The 20,206-nt window shown below is 42.7% G+C and overlaps 1 protein-coding gene across 1 annotated transcript in view; it reads right to left on the bottom strand.

Annotated features, from left to right (window-relative positions):
- Positions 1-20,206, bottom strand: part of OXSR1 (oxidative stress responsive kinase 1) — a 94,753-nt gene that overhangs the window by 58,184 nt on the left and 16,363 nt on the right. The window contains exons 2-3 of the mRNA XM_054190694.1: positions 16,347-16,459; positions 5,884-5,992 (exon numbers count right to left, since the gene is read on the bottom strand). Of these exons, the coding sequence (XP_054046669.1) occupies positions 5,884-5,992; positions 16,347-16,459 (222 nt within the window). The remainder of the gene's footprint in view (positions 1-5,883; positions 5,993-16,346; positions 16,460-20,206) is intronic.

Consider the following 20,206-nt stretch of genomic DNA (forward strand, 5'->3'; position numbering starts at 1 on the left):
ACAACCCAAGTGACAGGACAAAGATACAGGATAAGTTAAATGCAAAGAAAACTCCTCCTTTAAATTTGTCTGGCAAGCAGAACAAGAAAGTTTAATACTCTTTTTTTTTTTTTTGGTTGGAAAGTAAGTTAAAGAGCAGGTAACAGTACCTGCATTGATTTGCCATTTAGAGGCCTGGCCTAAACAGGCTGTTAAACAGCGCTGGGGATCACTACACAGTTTTGTGAGAATCAAGATCTGCCCCAACGCTGATGGACACTGATGCTGAACATGCTGCATCTTTGAGAACCAGGACTTGGGAGGATTCACTGCTGCTTGTGTTAAGATATCTCAGCAGAAGCCAGCTGTTTCAGTGAGCCTGATTGTCATCAGAGCCAAGAATTAAATCTGCATCTTGTCAGCCTCTGACAAACAGAGAAGAAAACGTGAAAGAAGAAGGAACAGCTGATTGGATTTGCTACTTTTGGGGCTGAAGAATACAGCAAAAGAACACCCAAGTAAAGGAAAGAACAAGTTATACAAAACAAAGGAAAAGACACTTAAGTACATTGCTGGGGTTTCTGGTTTCGAAGTTGCTTCTTAACTCTGGTTAAGCCACCTCAGCACAGAGGAATAGTTAAGGAAACTTACACTTCTTGCCTCCTTCCCTCTAGAGCGCTTGCATGGATGTCTAAGAAATACGACAAGATTAAGGCAGGAAGCAAGATAATAAATATAGGGAGCAAAACCGCCTATTGCAATTGAGACTGGGCATTTATAAGCAAAAATCTGAAGCCAAACTACTTCTTTTTCATGCTTTTCCTATTATAGCTCCGAGTGGCAGTGTATCTACACACTCTGCATTCTGCGATCGTGTACAGTGCCTACCACCTCCTGCTTCTGACTTATCCCATCCTTAATTGTTTGAAATTAAGTTGCGTCTCTACAAATAAAATTAAAAACCCTCCAGATAGACTCAAAATAGCATAGCGCTCTCCCAACAAGATAACTCAACATAAACACAAGGATTTCTAAGAACCTGTGGCTTACGCTTTGATCGTAAATCACTGCTGGAATTAGGAGAGGCCAGATCAGAGATTAGCACAGCAGAAGTAGAACAAGATGTCCTGCCTCCCTGGTGGAGACCTAAGACTTGCCATACCTCCCCTTTTGGTCTGGCCTGCTGAACCGCTGGCCAAGTGCTTCATCAGATAATCAAGATGAAAGGTTGAAATAAGAGGTTGATTAGATAATCTTAAAAACTTCTGGAAAATAAAAGGTTCGGCTATTTCAATACAATAATCTCCTTAGCAGATTTAATTAGGAGCCTTCAAGAAGGCATAAGATCCAAGCGCCCCATCTGGAAATGTTTCGATATTTAAAGGATTTACACAGTTTAAAAATATTTCGGAGGTCTCATCTGCTATAGGCTACAACCGTAAAAATTGTTGTGTGATGTAGCAAGCCGCCACAGACAGCTGTTTCATACGAGCAACTGTTTTGTAGAGTTAGCTACGGCCGTGGGTCACCTGTGAAATGAGAGCTCTTGTCAAAAGCAGCAAGAATTTAGAGGAGCAAACAGGTCACAATCAGAAAAAGCACAAGAACAAAAGGACAGCTGCTCCTCTTCCTACTAAAAGCTGCAGGAGCTCAAAAGCAGGACTAGGCTTCAGATGGCTTTAAAAAGGCATGAGTAAAATTCACGACAAGGGAATGCCAGCGAGGCAAAGAGCAGGTCAGCAGCTGTCTAGAAATAGCCATTGGAGTTTAGTTTGGAGTAACATTGGACCAAATGGCTGGGGTGCCAAGTTGACATTGCTAAGCTTAGATCCCTACAAAACAGCTTCATCATTGGAAGAAAGGGTCTGAAAATTCTACTGAAGGGAACAGAAACAGCAGACACTTCACAACCGCAATCCAGGCACACATCACCAGATCTGAAAGAGGGTGTCAGAGTAACTGGACACACCAGCACCTCTTGTCAGTACCAGCTGGATATCATCACAGACACGTTTCTGCCATCAGCAACAACTACGCTCTACATCTGCTTCGGTGTCAGATCTGCCACTTCTAACTGCGTTCAGCAGGAACTTCAACCAGCCTGACTTGGCTCTGATGCACATTAGTGGTTTTACATGTTACTCCCCAGCAGCTCACCAGTACATTCCCTCCTCGTTGCTGCTGACTTTCAAAGACAGAAAATGGTATCTTCCACCAACACACTACTTGCAAAGCTTAGACAAAAAGTTCTGTTTCAGCAACAATGCCAGTCAGGCAATTAAGCTACCTTTGAGCACACCAGCTGGCTGCTCAGAGGAGCAAGGCACTCTTACTAGAGAACAATGGATTGTTCATGGACTTCATGGATTTAGAGTATTTTCCCTTAGAGACATTTCTCAAATACTTGCATATATGACTAGGTTAAGATTTCAACAAAATGACTGCAACCAGAAAATAAACTGAATTGCACTTACAACAACAGAAAAAAAAAAAAAGGCTTGCATTACAAACTGGTCTGTCTTGTGGGCTGTTTATCAAAGTAATAAGGTCAGTGTAATTAGGCTGAAATTAAAACTAGTTTCAGCCTGGAAACCCATGCCAGCATACACTGACACTGATGGAAGAGAAGCAATAAGATTCTGAACTTTTACTCAGAAGAAATTCTCAAGTACAAAAGCCACAATCAAGATACAGAATCAGAACAGATTTGATACGTGCTTACTGGGATGTGCAAGTATCTCAGTCCATGCTCTCTGAATAGTTAGCCAGAATAAGAGTTAGCCTGCACCCTGGTCTGGGTTGGGGTTTATTTTCCCCCTCCTTTCTGGTCTATACAAACAGCTCAAAGGTTTTTCCTGTTGAGAATCTCAGACCATTATTTTTCCCGCTGGATGACAGATGACTACAAAACTAGCCAGTTTATTACTGATAAGAAATAAGCTGAAAGGAATGAGAAGCAGTTTTTAAAGCGTCTCTTGTTACATAAATCACTCAGCCTAAAACCAACTGGAAATAGTCTCATTAAAAGTGAATGAAAAAGCTTTTCGGTCAGAAGGCTCCAATACACAAGTTTCTTCACCTATCCTCAAGACTGACCTGTAGAATTTGCCTATGAGGTCTAAAATAAGATTTCTGAAGTACAGACAAGAAAAAAAATATACAGTGAAAACAGTTAACAAAATACCTCTCAAGGTACCTTCCTGCATAAAAAGGAGTGACAAGTTATTCTCAAAGTCTTGCCATCTATTTTAGCAACTTCCCCACCCCCTAAATGTTTCATTTTAAGTGAAAAAAATTAACACTGGCTCACGGAAATGTTGAGAAGGAGGGATTACACTGCTACTGGTCCATCTTTTATTGTATGAGCCCTAGTCTTAAACATATGCAACAGGATAAGATAAGCAGTGAGATTTAGAATTGGAGAATCACGGAATGGTTAGACTTGAAAGGGACCTTAAAGATCACCCAGTTCCAGCCCCCCGCCATGGGCAGGGACACCTCCCACTAGACCAGGCTGCTCAAAGCCCCATCCAGCCTGGCCTTGAACACTTCCAGGGAAGGGGCATCCACAACCTCCCTGGGCAACCTGGGCCAGTGCCTCACCACCCTCAGAGGGAGAAATTTCTTCCTGATATCTAATCTACATCTACCTTCTACCCTTTGAAGCCATTACCCCCATTACCCCTCATCCTATCACTACGTGCCCTTGTAAGAAGTCCCTCCCCAGCTTTCTTGTACGCCCCCTTCAGATACCAGAAGGGGCTACAAAGTCTCCCCGGAGCCTCCTCTTCTCCAGGCTGAACAGCCCCAACTCTCTCAGCCTGTCCTCATAGGAGAGGTGCTCCAGCCCTCTGATCACCTTCATGGTTTCATAGCACTACTTTACTGAAAGGACCCCACTTAATGCCAGAGTTGCACAAGGGTCAATTATCAGTCTGTATAATGGAGAAGCCCATTCAAAGTAAATATTAAATGACAAACAGGTCATCATACACACCACCAAGAGGCTGGTTCTGAAGCAATGATTACTTTTCCAGAAATTTTCCAGTCCGGTCTTTATATTTGTGGTACCTTGATAGTGAAGAGATAGTCCACAAAGTCTCTTTTTTTTTTTCCATCTTTACTCCCCTCCCCCCAAAAAAATGAGGGCAAACAAAAGCAACATTCGTAGGGTCAAGGATGAGCCTAATCCTGACTTGGTTCTGACAGAAAGCCACCGTGACAATACTAGCTAAGGCAGCTGTGCATTTTCTTCAAAGAAGTTGTGTACTCTCCTGAAAAAGGTCAAGAACATTGCTGCTGTCTCTCCCGCACCCCCGAAATGCCATTTCCTCATGTTGTAGAAACCTTCCCCTAGATACACTTTTTAGACACACAGCAAAACTACTTGCATTAAGCCGGCAGGGGATTATTTTCTACACAGAAACAGCAATCACATCTTTAATGACCTGTTATGTGTCACTCCAGGAAAAGAGATGGTGTTACTTAATGACACATAAGCACATGAGACATTAAAAACCCTTTAAGACAGACTTAAGTTGGCATAAAATTTGATTGCCCCCAAGAGAACTGCTAAAATTCTCTAAAGAAGATCTTCAAAGACAAATGTTTTATGGTCATTGTTGAGCTCTTGTGGAAAAAGCCAACAGGTTTAGCCAGATTTTTCCACATCATCTTCTGGCATTTTACAGTCCTCAGTATTAAGCCAAAAACAGAGAAGCCAAGAAGTTTTTATAAAAAGCAAGAAAACAGTTGGGGTTTTTTTTCGGCTTTCAATTCCTTTTCACTAGGGTGCCAGGAAAATCAAGTCTTCTTAAAGACAGGCCTAAGATTTAGCAACAGTCCTCTACGTTATCATCCAGAACTTGATTCTCTTTCTTTTCATGACTGTAATTTAAACAGGGTTCCTGGAAAATATTATGACATCAAATTAAGCATTACTGATAAGTTTTCAAACTCTCGCTCAAAAAAAGCTGTCTCTCCACTGTCTGAGACAATAAATCCAGAAAGGGGAAGTCTCCCTGGCTCTGTGTTAACTAGGCCGTAATTTGAAATGGTCCCAAGTATTCCCAGTTATTTTGTCAACTGGAAGAAGTGGGCAAAGTAATCCAGCTCTGAGCAACGACACTGTACAAATCAAGCTGCACCCACACTGCTGTTCTCCTCCCTTTTTAAGGCCATACACTGACATTACGGGAGTAGCTCTGCCTAAAATAGAGATAATTTAAAGTTCCTCAGAAGGGCAGCCAACACGTCAATAAGTCAAAAATCAATGGAATGGCCAGTTACCAAACAGCCATTGGCATCATGCAGGCCTCCATGCTGCAAGTGAGAAAAAGGTCAAGGAACCAGTCTTGCAAGAGGAGTTGAATGTCTCACAATAAAGCTAGTGGAAATGGTTGGGCTCGGTGGAGTTGGATGCACATTTCCCTAGTTCAAAAGCTTATCCAAGGCTCACAGAGCAAAGATGAAGAAACTTTTGATAACATGACCCAAGAAGCACCACTTCAGATCCATCATTTGAGAAGATGACAGTGAGATTTATGTTCTAGAAGTTCAGGATGGTTTCAACTACTACATCTGCACTTACGCTTCTCTTGTCAAGTCATACGCTTAAGTTTTCAAATACTTAACTGAGTCATATTCAAAATAACTCTATGAAATACTGTCAAATACACAAAATAAGAGGGGGGAAAAAAGCTAGAACAATCATGTAGTTAGGTTTTACTATTGATGTACATAACAAGAGAAGCTATTTCTGAGCTGAATGCATTGAAGTTAAATATTGTTATTCAAATGCCTTAATTCACAAGTGGGAAGCTTAGGAGGTAAACAAAGGAAAGGGTATTACAGGAACACAGCTTTTTACGTTGCCTTTTAGGGTAAGGAAATTGGACCACTCACCTCCACTAAGTAACTTCATCACCAGCCAAAGCTCATCTTTCACCACGAACGATGTGTAGTAAGATACAATGTTGGGGTGATGGCACTGACTCATGGCTTGAATTTCTTTCTGTAGAGAAAAATAATGCATTAGCAGTTGGACCCGGTGGTTATTATTCCTGGGGCACAGAAGTTCTCTTCCTCAAGACACAATCTTCAAAGAGGGTGCAAAGAAAAAGGATACCTAGAAGCTAAATGTAGAAAATCCAGAAGTACTCTTAACACTCAGCCTACATCACACTAGGGCCCAAAGGTATTTTAAGGTGTTCTTCCTGTCTGTCTAGATGAAAGAAAAAGTTGACCAAGAACCTCTTAGCAAAGTGGTCGTAGCTCAAACACTTGCATGCAGCTACAACAGAATATTCCTGAAAATTCGCACCAGTTTGTTACCTAAGAAGTTCATCCCTTCAGTGAGATATTACACAACAGATGCTTAATCTATTGAAGACTATCATTTGGATGAGAAAAGGAAATATTTGCTGCCGGGAAAAAAAAAGGCCTCTTATTCCTAATGTTTCTTCCCAGCAGGAAAGCAGATGGCTTAGCTCAATCAGGTTGAAGGCACAAAGGACAGCTCTATATCTTTTGTCATACTGGAAGAAGAGGGAAATCAGTTCAAGATCAGAAAGTTGTTAGCTACTACAGATGGGAGTACAATATGAAATATGCTCAGATATTAAATTGTTTGAGTTTTGACTGTTCATATTCTTACGTTTGGTTACAGGTGAAGGGTTGAGGTTTTCCAGGTTATGGAGCCAACAATGCTACAGAAAGCACTGACTGATTTTTCATTATGCAAGTACAGATCACCAGTATGGAGAGAAAGCCTCACAGTTTTTTGACTGCCCATAGACAAAAGCCATCCATTAAGCCAAGCCTGGCACCCTGCACTACACCCAGCTGGGCCATTGTGCTTCAGCCAAGCTGGTAGCTTCAGCCAAGCCCCCCAACATGTCAAGTTGTACCCTCCAGCACCATCCACACCAGACACTCATCCCCTGGTGTCCTGAACTTCTGCTCTCAGCTAAGACATTCCTTCACTGAACACATGGATGCCACTTACTCTTCAAAGGTTTAATCACTGCTCAGTCTCCCCATGACACCGACTCAGCCAAGTCCCGTAATCCCAAACACACAAGGAAGGAGGGAGAACAAGGGCCCTTGGCGCCCTGATCCCTTCCTCCCTCTAAGCACAAGACCTCCCTGGAACCAAAGTGCAAGAGAGAGATCTGAGAAGGATTTGCCCATGTGTAGGATGCCCCACAGTCACAGCATTTTCTTCTCCTGCTCATATACAAAGCTCTGCTTGTGACTGAGTACAGCTTAAAGGCACACCGCTTTCCCCTTGGCAAGGGTTGGCAAGGGTTTAGCTGGCAATCACAGCTACAAAGAAACATGCTAATGTTGATTTATCCACTTTAATACTGCTTTTCAGTGAGTAGGTGCATTTGAGGAATAAAACACAATTGGTTCCTCTTTCTACTTCTCCAGAAAAGGCACCAACTTTCCAGGAAACTCCAATAAGCAGATTAAAGAAGAATCCTTCTAAACAGGAAAGGATATTTGAAGAGCTGGGGAGCAGGCTATTCATCTCAGGGTAGTCTACTCTTTGACTACAAACCACTCCATGAAAATAAATACCGCCTGAAACAATATCCTCTGCTTATTCCAACAGCTTCAGCTCCCTTCCTTGCAAACACTCACTTGTGTCAAGCTATTTTTCAAAAAGGAAATAAATCAGCACCTTTAGAGTTTTCTAATACCTTCTAGTGAAGTTTCTTTGCAATGCAGGAAAACCCCCTCAACAGACAAAGCTGGCAACAGAAACCTTTTTACTTCCCTGCTTCAAATTTCTACCAGGGGATGGATGGGAATGGGGGCCCTGGATAACACAGCTCAGACTCAGTCACTGGTTTCTGCCTTCTGTCACACTTGTCGCACAAAACCTGGCTTGGTTGGGAAGCTCTGGGCTGCTGTCTGTAAATGAAAGTGCAAGACTTTTGATTCATCCAACGTTCCTGAAACTCACTGAGCTCAGAGTTTTGAACTCATTTGCTTACCCCGGGATCATTTGGGACTTGCTTAGAGCACCGGACTGAGCCCCTAGTTAAGGAAACACAGGCGGAAAGAAGCAAGCAGGACACTGACCAGTTAATCACCCCAGCCGCCAGATCTGCCCCAAATCCACCATTCTCAGAAATCACCTAGAGGAGCTGTTTTTATCTTTTCTTAGCTAGACCACTCAAAATATTTTGAACAAGCTCCCTGGGAGATCAAGAAACTAGTATAAGAAATATACACAAACATTGTGTATTTTTTATATATTAGTGTACCCCACTGGAATTCAGGAGATGGTGAGACAAGTCTGGAACAAGTTTACTTAAGAACCTAGACCTGGATCAGATCTTTGCCATTCGAGCAGCTCTGTACTACAGCATATTGCAGGCATTCCATGATGCTGAGTTACTATTTTATTATTTTCCAAGAACTTCCTCTCTCTTTCATTACCACAGTCTGCTCCCTGGGCTGGGAAACAGTTTGAAAAAACAAAACAAAGCACACAAAAAAAGCTGAAGTCTGTCATATGCTTTGGTGCACAAAGAGGGAAACTCAGTAATCACAAATCTGATCCATGCAATTAAACACCTCCGTCAGCCAGTGGATGTGTAACACAGGCAGATTAAACCATTTCTCACACAGTGCATCACAGCTCTGAATAATTAATTGCATCACAAGCCATATTTTCCAGTGTTTTTACATTATTACTAATAAGAAAGAGCAGCAGTCAGGCAGAGTTTCCCCTCTCACCCCCACCCCATTTTCAATAGTTTTCTAGCCTAATCTCACACTAACTACATCAAAGTTTCGCTCTTCTTCACCCCCACAGAGGGTACCAACATCCTGGAGGCTCAACGCATACAACTGTTTTAACTGGTGGTGGCAAATCACAGTGGGCTTTGTGGTTTAAACACTTCCTCGCATAATTGAAATCAAGCCAATGCTGTGGTACATACAACAGTCTGTGCTGCAGCAGTGCAAAGGCAAGGGCTGAAGAGGTGTACTTAAAGCAGGAATCACAGAATGGTTTGGGTTAGAAGGGATCTTAAAGATCATCTAATTCCATGCCCCCTGCCACGGGCAGGGACACCTCCCACTAGACCAGGCTGCTCAAAGCCCCATCCAGCCTGGCCTTGAACACCTCCAGGAATGGGGCATCCACAGCTTCCCTGGGAAACTTGTTCCCGCCCTCACAGTAAACAATTTCTTCCCAATAGCTAATCTAAATCTCCCCTCTTTCAGTTTAAAACCATTACCCCTCATCCTATCGCTCCACTCCTTGATAAAGAGTCCCTCCCCATAGGGAGGCCTATGTGGAAGGGCCTTCCTGTAGGCCCCCTTTAGGTACCGTAAAATCCTAGTGGGATTCCCAATGGGAAGTCAAGGATCACCCGGGAGCTCTGCTCAAAAGCAGACTTACAGAAAGAGAGAGCAGGAGGGGATAAAATGCAGCAATAGCCTTTCTGCGTGCTACTAAGCAGAGCTTTAATACAATTTCCTAAGTTTTCCAGAGAGTTCACTGCTCTTCAAACACAATAAAGTCACAGCAAGCTACGATTTCTTCTCCCTACCTTCTCCCTAATAAGTCTGCTATCCCCAAATTACACAAAGAAGAAATAATCGAGTTACAACTGTGCTCCTCTCACTTTCACTAGCATTGAAACTATAGTGGAAGACTCCTAATAAAAGATCTCGGTGATTTCTACACGTCTGTAATAATGCCAGTACTAAACATCGGAATTTATTTGGGCTGCTATATACAACTTTTAAACTGGAAAAGTTGCTTTATTCCCGCTCTGCCAAGAGTCACGGGTGACTTGATACAGACCCCTCAAACCAGCCGCAGATCCGGTGGCCAGCAGACAGCTCTTCCATCCATCCAGTTGCGTAGACACAGACACCCCTCGCACTAGATGGCTTCAGTTATGCGACACTGCCTTACTGCCAATTCCCCATTTCAGGATCCATAAATTATACTGCCTTCTGCTCAGCTTGGGAGAATGAATTACCGATAAAAACATGTCTAGACACAGGCAATGTTTTGGAGATGGCTACAAGGCTCACCCTGGGCTAGATATTAAAAAAATATCTGCACTGTCAAACAACAAAAGCAAATAGACTGGGATTAGCTATAAAGGCCTCTGTGTCTTCCATTAAGGGTTCTGATGAATGTTTTCAGTAATTCTGCGGGCAATAAAAGCAGCATTTCAAGGCTTCTGAAACACTAATAAAACTGCTGTGAAGTATAATTTAGAATCATAAGAAACCTATTAGTCTCCTGTAAGTCTGACATACTTCTGGAGATCTGCTATTTTGGAAATGCATTTATTTGCCCACTGACACACAAGTGAAGTTAATAGGAGCTGAGATACAAAGCAGGTAAAGCCGTATTTAAGCTACTAGCTGAACTTTCTTATGGTATTTTCTGTTCACATCATCACCTTCTACTCTTTGTGTTTATGTGCCCCTGAGGCACGTTTCAAAGACACTTGATCTCAAATACAAGGATGAAAATCAGGCTTTATTTAGTTTTACTTCCCACGTGTTCACATGAACTCAAGAGATAAAACACAGCGGCAATCTGCTTTTATGTGGCTACCTACAACTTCAGAGGAATCCAGAAAGCTGTCAACTTGGCTACCCTGTTTGAAGGCAATCATGACCATAAGAGAATTGGGGAGGGAAAGCACGCCCGGGGTGAAAAATCAAAGCAGGTCAGACGTGATCTCCCCCCTGAATATACCAATGTTCCAACTACGGCGAAGAACTTCCTGCTCAGCTGAAAACTCAAGGTATAAGGCATTAAAGCTCCTATTCATCCTTTTAAAGCAGGATTTAGAGCTCTGGTCCTACAGGCAGCCATAACCATTCAGATTTTGCTCCAAATGAAATTTTAATGGTTTAACTAAAAGGCTGTAAAACTGAGAATATTAATTCATTCCCCTTTTTAAACATCAACATAAAAAAACCAAACGTTCCCCTACCACACTCAACTTGAGAGGCACTTTTTGAAGGAGATGGGGAAGAGCACATAGCTCAAAATCAGACATTCTGATCCAACTTCTATGTCCAGATTATCCACTTCAACCCCTTAGCTCAAGCTGCGGCTACAGGAGATAGACTGGCAGAATTAAAAAGGACTTACATTAGCCCATCCAAAGCAACAGTGGAAAAGAAACAATTCTGAAAGGGATAGGAAGTTTTCATCCATAAATTAATCTTAGGCAATGGGAACAAACCAACCCCATGGCAAGTCACCCAGCAGCTGCTCGTTTCAATGGCTATTCTTCAACATCATTCAGTCGTCATTCCTCCCCTCAAGGTCTGCAGTATTAGTGACAACATACTGAAGGAAGCAGATGTTTACAACTGTTATGGTGTAGCAATTCACTGACTCACCTCACAAATACAACTGAAGCCCACTTTATCCACTTTGCCGACTAACATATCACTGACCCTTACAGCTGTTCAGGTCAATACCCAGTGTTTAAAGTTCGACAATGCCTTAAATTTGTGATTAATACACACAGCAGTTGCAGAGTCCATAAAATTATTTACATACACCATCTCATGCTCATCCAGGCCAAGTGAAGGAAGACATTGTACATTCGGGATTTCACACACCATTAATCTCCATGTTCATGCTGAACTTTACCCACCCACACCAAAAAAAAACCCAACAAAAAAACAAAAGACAAAACACCCAACCAAACACCTTCAACCAGCACAGTAATTAAGATTTCTGTTGTTGCTGCTTTGAGAAACAATACAACCAAGCTGCATGCAGCTTAGGTTTACGTCCTCCATAAAGCTGCAATCCCATCATGCAAGAAAACATGTAACATGGCACATCAAATAACCATGCAGAAGCCACGTATTATACATCAGACTCTCTGGCATTGACACTTGGGAACTTTTCACCCTGGAGCAGCGTAAAGGTCCTCAGGACTGGAAATGGAATTGTAATGGCAATTCCCACAAGGTAACAGGCATGGATGAAATATCTATACTACTTCTACAGCAGACTACTGCTTTGTTCCCAACAACCTTATAGTCTGGTTAATCCACTTGCAGGAACTACTCTGTCAGATCAAAGCCACTTCAATATCCTTTCCAAGTCTTCAAAAGAAGGTGTAAAACCCTATAACAAGCAGTTACACAATTATCTGCCCAGAGGAAAGACTTCTGACTAAGCCTGAGCAGTTAACAGTTGGCTTATGCTTTAAACCAGGGGAGTTCATAATCCTATCTAATTTAACCTTCTCAACTATAGGTTGATTTATTTAATCTCACGCAATGTTTGATCTACGTTATTATTGGCAGCCAGCTCCCCAGGTTAATTCCATGAAATTCAAAAGGACGTCTCTTTTTATTGCAGTTAAACTTGTTCCCTCGGCTTCCTGAACTGCCCTCTGACCATAGCAGTGGACAAGCAGTACCTTCACTTCACTCCTCTTACATGTGGACCAGTCAGGCCCAGTCCTATCAGTCTCTAGACTAGGAAGAGTTCAGAGTCTCCTTCTAGAAGCAACAACGCCACATCTCCCGTGCTCCTTCCTGAACCTGCCCCCTGTTAAATCACCTTAGGAACTACACGGGCAGCAGTTCCCCCCAGCCGGGAAAGCCCAGTGTGAAATACTCCATGGCTTACGTTCCTACTATCTGCTAAGCAGACAACCCACGTCATCTGTTACTCAAAGCATGGAGGAAAACCACCCATCATGATGAAAGCAAGCTAACTCAGCTTTAATTGCATGAAAATGAAGCAGAGTTTGCTAGACAGAGGGAAGATTTAAGGTCTTTTAGATCAATAACTATTTAAAACAAGAAAATGCTATACAAGAAAAAAAAAGCTTGAGGCATGGTTATTTCAAGGTAGATGTTACACCACTGTGTTTCAAGGACTGGCAACAGCAGCAACTTAACCAGCACCCCGCAAAGGAAAGGAGAGGTAAGAGCAAAACACTGCAGTGAACAGTGTCCAGCTGTGAAATACACCACATGAGCGGACTGTTTTCAAACACACACCAAATGCTGCATAAATTTAACTACTATGGGTTGCAAGACAAATAAGAAGCAGAACTTCAAGAACAAATCAAAAAGCCCAAGACCAATTGTAGACAACACTGTATTTGACCACCTCTCCTTACACTCCAATCCCAGCCACATCAGTGAGCAAGAATCACAGGCTACTCCGTACTTCCCTTCCAGCTGAATCCCACATGCAGTCCAGGAAAGATCTGGGAGCATTCAAAAATGTACCATGAAAGAGAGAAAAATAATCAAGCACTGTTAATAAATTCCTGACTAACATCACCTAATCCAGTAGCTGGGCCACATCTCCGCACTGCATTACTGCCTGTCTACATTCTTTACAGCAATTAGCACTTCCGCTGAAGAGCTGAATGCCCTCGACTTGGATTTGTTCACCATGCAACAAAATTGGTCTTTCCTACACTTCCGTACCCTGTAGCAGCAATAAATTAATCCATTGCATTAACCCAGAATACCGTGCAGTGTTTGCAAAGCATGCAGCCTATGTCTGACCACCCACACAGCTCAAGCGTATGCTGAGATACAGGAATCAAGATCAATACCTATAATGAGCCAAGTCATATCATTTAATTACCCTAAGCATGGAATCTCCACAAGGTAGGAGGTGGTCCCAGATTCCCTGGCCTCTGGGCACCTGCTGCTATAGAAGCTGAAAGGATGCTCAAAGTCACTTACCTTGCATCTCCTAACCCACCCCACACTAACCTTCCTCTTGTCCTCCATTCCAAGAAACAGAAGCACCAGCCACTAAGCAGCACGGACATGTAGAAGAAACAAGTTATCTTTATGGATGGCAGAACCTTTTGCTGCTCTCCCTACCCTCTGCCAAAGCAACATGACACTGTTTTACCCTCTTTGCTAGGCAGATTCTGGGAATAAACAAGCTTGCTTCAGTAGAGAAGTCTATGGGTCTGAAGCACTGTAGAAAAAAAAAAATTAAAAAGAATTTAAGCACAATTATCCCTCTTCTATCCCATTGCCTGATGACTGGGCAGTGCTATAGCACAAGACCATTGTCCTGACCCCCGGTAGCACATCAAGGTTTTCTGTAAACTGACTACTGTGCTCAGATACCTTCAGCACAATGGATCTAATAAAAGCCCAAATTTGTGTTTTTAACTGCACTGGGGAGAGGAGAAATCAGGGAGGTGGCGTAACATACACCAGTATGAACTCATCGTATTTCTCTTTGCACTTGCTTCTTAAAACCACTGTAATCTGCACGGACTTACGTTTACATTTTTTGTAAGAAAAAAAAAAACCCAACACAATCCTGCAATCACAAGGAGTTGCTCAAAAAAAGGTAATTAAACTGATTGGAGAAAGTGCCATGAACAGAGACTACAAGACTGAAAAGCTTGAGAATATTTACTTTGGGGAAGAAGCAAATATGGAGACAAGATAAAAAGTAGGGAAGGTAAGAGCACAGAGCAGGCAAATCACGAACTTCCATCCTTTGGGCTCTTGCACTGAGAAGTGACATGCAATAAACTGATGAATTCAGAACAAACCCAGAGAAAACACTTTTTCAGACAACGTGTTTACCTTGGTGACCGCTGCCACAGGAAGTTCCTACAGCTCAGAACCATCCTCTTCCCCCCCCTCCACCTCTCCATGCCTTTAAGTTCAAGAATATCTATAGTTGCATACACAAGCCCACACAGGGACCCCCAGTAGATCTGGTCACAAAATCGGAAACTTAGGAGAGCTGATAATGGCAACTCATTGCAGTCCTACCCATGACAAGAAAAATTATTGTGAGGAACAGGTTTGCAGAGATTTAAAATATGCTATTAGAAGTACTTATCTAAAATTACTCGCCAAGTTTCTGCGGCACATCTTTCTGAATCTAACCCTTCTATAGTTAGAATTGCCAATTACTAAAAGACTAATAATGTCAATTACTACACCATGACAGTACAGTTCAGAATACAACTGAGGCACAGTAGTACGGACAAGCCACATAAGACACTTGAGAAGAGTACGAAGGAATGGTATCAGGACAAAAAGACTGACTGTGAAAAGGGAAGACATCTCAAACTCCTACGCTAGCATGAGCCATAAGAGGACGTGAATGCAGGTCATCCTAACAGTCCCACACGCAACCCTTCACAGGCATACTAAAATGTGACAGCTTGGATGGAGCCTTTGCTCCTTACCAGAGCAGATTTGCTGATACCTATAATGATAAAAATAGCATTAGTCACTAGACAGAAACTGGAACCGTGGTTCAAGTGACTTGCTGAAGATCATACAAGTGAAGAGCTAGCCAGGACTCCCAAATTCTCTCTGTTCTACTTTCTAACTGCAGTCACCAAAACAAGTGCCTGAGGTAACACTACAGAAGCTGTCAGGATTCAAGTGGAAAGACAGACAGGTAGCATTAAAAAATTCCTAGAGAGTTGCTTTAGAAGGACAGGTGGTACAAGGCCTCATCTTCCCACCTTTCCTCAACCCCTGCCAGCCAATATTTACTATGGAAAGTTTTACCAAAGAGAGCTTTCTCACCTCTAGTGGAGATGCCTCAATGCTCACAGGAACGCCTATTTCTGCCTGGCCTTCCACATGTGAGGTAGATGTGGCAGCTGCTGCGCTACAGAAGGACCAGCTCATGCACAAGTAAAGGAGAAGACGAAGAAGCCCATCAACATACAAGCCAGATGAGAAAAAAGATTCTAATTACCACCACTACCTGCCAGAAGCTGTTTTCCATTGAGAAAATCTTGAGAATAGAGGCACACAGCAGAGGAAACACACAGCTACAGCTCCAAAAGACTCTGCCTCCTGTCCTGAACTCAAATTAGTGAGGTTTCCATATGGCAGCCTGCAATATGTCAGAGTGATCCCTTAGCTGGCATCAGTACCAGAAAGAGATTACAAACAAGAGCTTATTTATTCATTTTTTTCTCTTTACAGGTGGAAGGGAAAAAAAAAAAACTAGAGAACTGCAGGAAAGGAAAGCAAAACTATCTTAAATTTTAAAAAGTCTGGAAGCGTGTAGCTCTGGATCCCTCTCAAACTGCAGAGCTCTTCTGGGCACAGCTGAGTTTCACACTTGCACATTAACTCTGTTCAAAACAAAGGGATTATACAAAGTACTTAGCTCTAAACAAATAGCCTAAGTTCTCCAACGGTTGATCGTTTTAACATTTTAAGTAGTGTCGCACCACCAGGACAACCGGACTGCCTCTAGTGAAATCAGTCAAGTCCCCTCACCCTCACACCACCTCAAGAAAGGTTGTTTAAGGCAGTCAGCGAACAGAGATGATGCTAACTGAAATACAACTACCCAGACAATTTTGATTGCATACCAGGAGTTCATCCATGCTCGTCTGACACTTCTCAAGATTGATCCGTTTAATTGCCACCTTCTCCTTCTTTGGAGCGCAGAAGGCTGCCTGCACCACCGCAGTCGCTCCACTCCCTGTGGGTGAAAAAGAGAGAGAGTTAGCAACATCTTCTAGGACTTCAGCAGAAAGGAAGGGAGGTCAGACAACAAAATTGCGAGTGCCAGTTAGTAAAGACAGCAGAGCCAGGCGAAAACCCAGTTAAGGGCAACCCCACAGGCAGTCCACACTCCAGGGCTGTGTATCTCAGCAGGTCAGCTCAGCTGCAACATCGAAGTACTGGGCTAACCGAACAAAAACAAGCGGATCTTTATGAGGGATCACCATAGCTCTGCAGACAAAAGAAACCCACCCCGGACTCCAGCTTACTTATAACAGAGGAGTGATTCTTCTGATGTGCTTTTAAAAGAAAGGCCACAGAGGTCACACAGACTTTTAACCTGATGTGTTCACCCAAAGTGTTGAAACAAGCCACGCTCATTGCTACCAACACTAATGAGATTTTTCAAATATTTTTACGTACTAATTGCTGTTCTCGCCTCCCCTCATTTTATGCAAAGACACGAGGTAGGCTTCACTCAAGCCTGTTCAGTTCCATTCTCACATGGTAACACACCACCTCAGTAAGCAGGTTGAAAACCACAGCTACAGAACATTTAAATTTAAATAGGGGGAAAAAATGTCTTAGTGTACAGTTGTTCAACTGCTAGAAGCAGGAATAAGAGTCCTGGATTTAAACTGCTCAGCAATACCATACCCTTTGATATCAAAAGGAGTTTGCAACAGTGGGGTTTAAAATCAAGTTGATGTTAAACTCCTATTTGTTGGCCAGAAATAGTTGCAACATTCAAGTCTCAGCAATCAGACACCTTGTTGCTTTATTTTCTACCCCTATCTCGGTTCATTGCATTTACACACTTCACTGCAGAAGAATAAATTCTAATTAATAAAAAAGGAGTACAATGGGTGGAAAACAGCACAAGAGCTCCCTATTGCCAACACTTTTCTAAAAAGTTATTAAAAATAAAGCCACAGCTATTTTTTTTTCATTAACCCAGGCATAATTCTTGAACCCATTTGGTCTGATGAAGGAGATGAGAACAGCTATTCCGCATTTTGCAATGAAACACCTGTTTTACCAGATTCTCCTACTCTTAACGCTGTAAAACTTGCTTCCAGATTCTACAATACAGGTCAAGCACAACATTCTTACAAACTATTTTTTTTTCCTAGTCTGTTCATATAAACTGAGGACAAAACCCTACAATCTCATCTTCAAACAAAGGCTACTGAAGCTCCCTACAACCACCATCAAGAGACTCCTCACAGTGAGTTGGGGAAAGTCACAGCCCAACTCAAATAAAGTGTCGGGTGGGGAAAAAGCTTGTAATCCAGCCCTGAAAGATATGAAAAGTGTTCCGTCCAAAGTCACACTGAAACAAATTACAAAGCCCTGAACTGTGGGACTCTGCTCCTCTGACCTTCAACCAATACCCACTACAGCGGAGCTACAGGAGTTTCACTTCACTTTATATGGCATTGCAAGTGTACCCTGGACAATAGCTTCAGCTTGCCAGTTGATTCCCTGCGCTTAAGAGTTTACATTTTAATGGCAGAAGGATGCAACGTGCAGAATACAAAACAGCAAGATTGCTAAAGCTGTACTATTTCATGAAGCAAATGAGTTTTTAAAAAGATCAAGACTGAGGCCATGTATTACTTTCACGCATATTATTTTTCAGAGACTACTCCTAGCAGAGGGCAAAACAAATCTACCAGGAGAAGCTTAGATGGAAGAAAAGGATAGCAATAGGGACAAGAATATTTAAAAGGGTCTTTGAAAATGAAGTTTGAGTGCTATAATCAAGGTCTTGAGCACAGGATGGGGACAATGGAAGAGTCTAGCCAGCCACTAACAAAAAGCACTCAGAAAAAGCAAGGGGAGGAGGTTTTGACAGCTGACTTTGGCTAGAGTGCCAGAATCCGGGCTGAAATACACAATATTAACCACGGGACAAATATCCAAAAAGGAAACCTCCACATACACTCCTTGTAGTCGCTTTGCCTGTCCGCTACAAGATGCGGGACTCCAACGCGAAAGCAGCAGCCCCAGCATGGATGTATTGCCCCCACTGGGAATCCTGAGTCACACTGACCTGCTCTTCACCCAGTACCTGCTCCTCTAAACTTTTCTGCTGCTTCTTTGGGGTGGAAAAAAGTAAAAACACACAAAGTGACTCAAGACAAAGACAACAGAGCATACAGAAGTGGTGACAGAAGGCAGGAGAAGCGAGTCTGCATTTCCTAGCACTGCTGGTCTCCCTACAGCAATAGCCTTTCAGAAGTCAGAACCAAAAACAAACACTTGTGCCTGTATCATTTCTTTAGAAAGAGTTAGATCCCAGAAGAAGCATTGCTGCTGACACATTCAAAGCACCAATATTATGATTTCTTTCTTTGGATGCCTTGGTGCACAGTAATAGACGGAGCCTGAAAACACAAACCAGATGCTGTAAGAATACACGACTGTGCACCTCAGAGGACTGTCTTGTCACACACCTCTTTTCACTCTTCAGTTAGTTTTGCGGTGCATATTTTTGTCTCTAAAGCTACCTACCTGCACGGTCCTCATCAACACAAGAGTATCTGCGCTCAAAGACTCTTTCTGGGTATCTCAGACACTCAGTAGCTTCAGTGTGCATCTGTTTCCCCCCACAAGATGATGTACCAGGAATTCTGTGCCAGTTAAACCCAGTTGGTATAAGCATGGCTGGCAGAGATGCTTCTTACAATCCAGACATGAAAGATTTGGTCTACAGTAGTGGTATCACAAGATGAGAGTGAAGTCCAGCATTTTATAGAAGTGACTACACAAAGAATGGCTTTGTGGCTGGTTTTTGGGGTTTGGGTTTTTTTTTTTTTGTTTCTTTGTTTGGTTTGTGTTTTTTTTTTGGTGTGGGGATTTTTTGGTTGTTTTAAATGTTACGACCAGAAACAATAGATGCAGACTAATTAAAAACAGGACATGCATTCTACAGCTCCTCTCCAGTCCTCGAGCCTGTCTGATCAACGCTTGCTAGGACTTCAGGACAAAAACTGCTTTTCACTAAGTGTTTGGACAATGCCCCAGCCTACAGGGACCCGACCTGTTATGGGTGTACGGCATTATTTGAACAGTAATGAAATCCCAAACTAAATCCTTTTGGGCACATGGCAGGGAATCATCTGAACTCAAAACTCCTCCCATTTAATTCCCTGCTGCTCCTACTTCTCTGGCAGCTCTCTCCAGTTCGATCACCACCTGCTCTCCCTGCTCCCCCCTCTCCTGCTAATTCGTCATTTCTTTCAGCTCCTCTGTAGCACTTAATTATAGAGAAACAATGAAATCTCAAAAGCGTATCAAGCAAGGATTAAGCCAAGCTGCAGCACGATGTGCCACAAGCAAGCTGCTCTTTGGTAGCAGCAGAGGCGGCGTGCCGCGCTTCTGGAACCGAACAAAGACGGGTTTCCGTGCTTCTTTGAAGAGTACAGAAAACATAGCAACACAGCCACTTGGGGCTTTGCAGCCATACAATTTGTTTGTGAAATTCCAGGGTGGCAAGAGAAGGAACGGAGAGAAGCCGCAGCAAGGATGCTAAACACATTGGTAAGTGAAAACAAGCATAGATGAGAGATGACAACACCAATGGAGAGAAAGAGAGCAAGCCTGGCAAGGAAGTTTTTTAAATTTTAGGAGCAGTGACAAACATATGGAGAAAGGTGGGGAGCAAAGTGATTTCCCTGGCTGCTATGAACCACCTTCAATGAGAAAAAAAAGCAAGACA

Source organism: Rissa tridactyla, chromosome 2, assembly GCF_028500815.1.
Source record: "Rissa tridactyla isolate bRisTri1 chromosome 2, bRisTri1.patW.cur.20221130, whole genome shotgun sequence".
Classification (NCBI taxonomy): domain Eukaryota; kingdom Metazoa; phylum Chordata; class Aves; order Charadriiformes; family Laridae; genus Rissa; species Rissa tridactyla.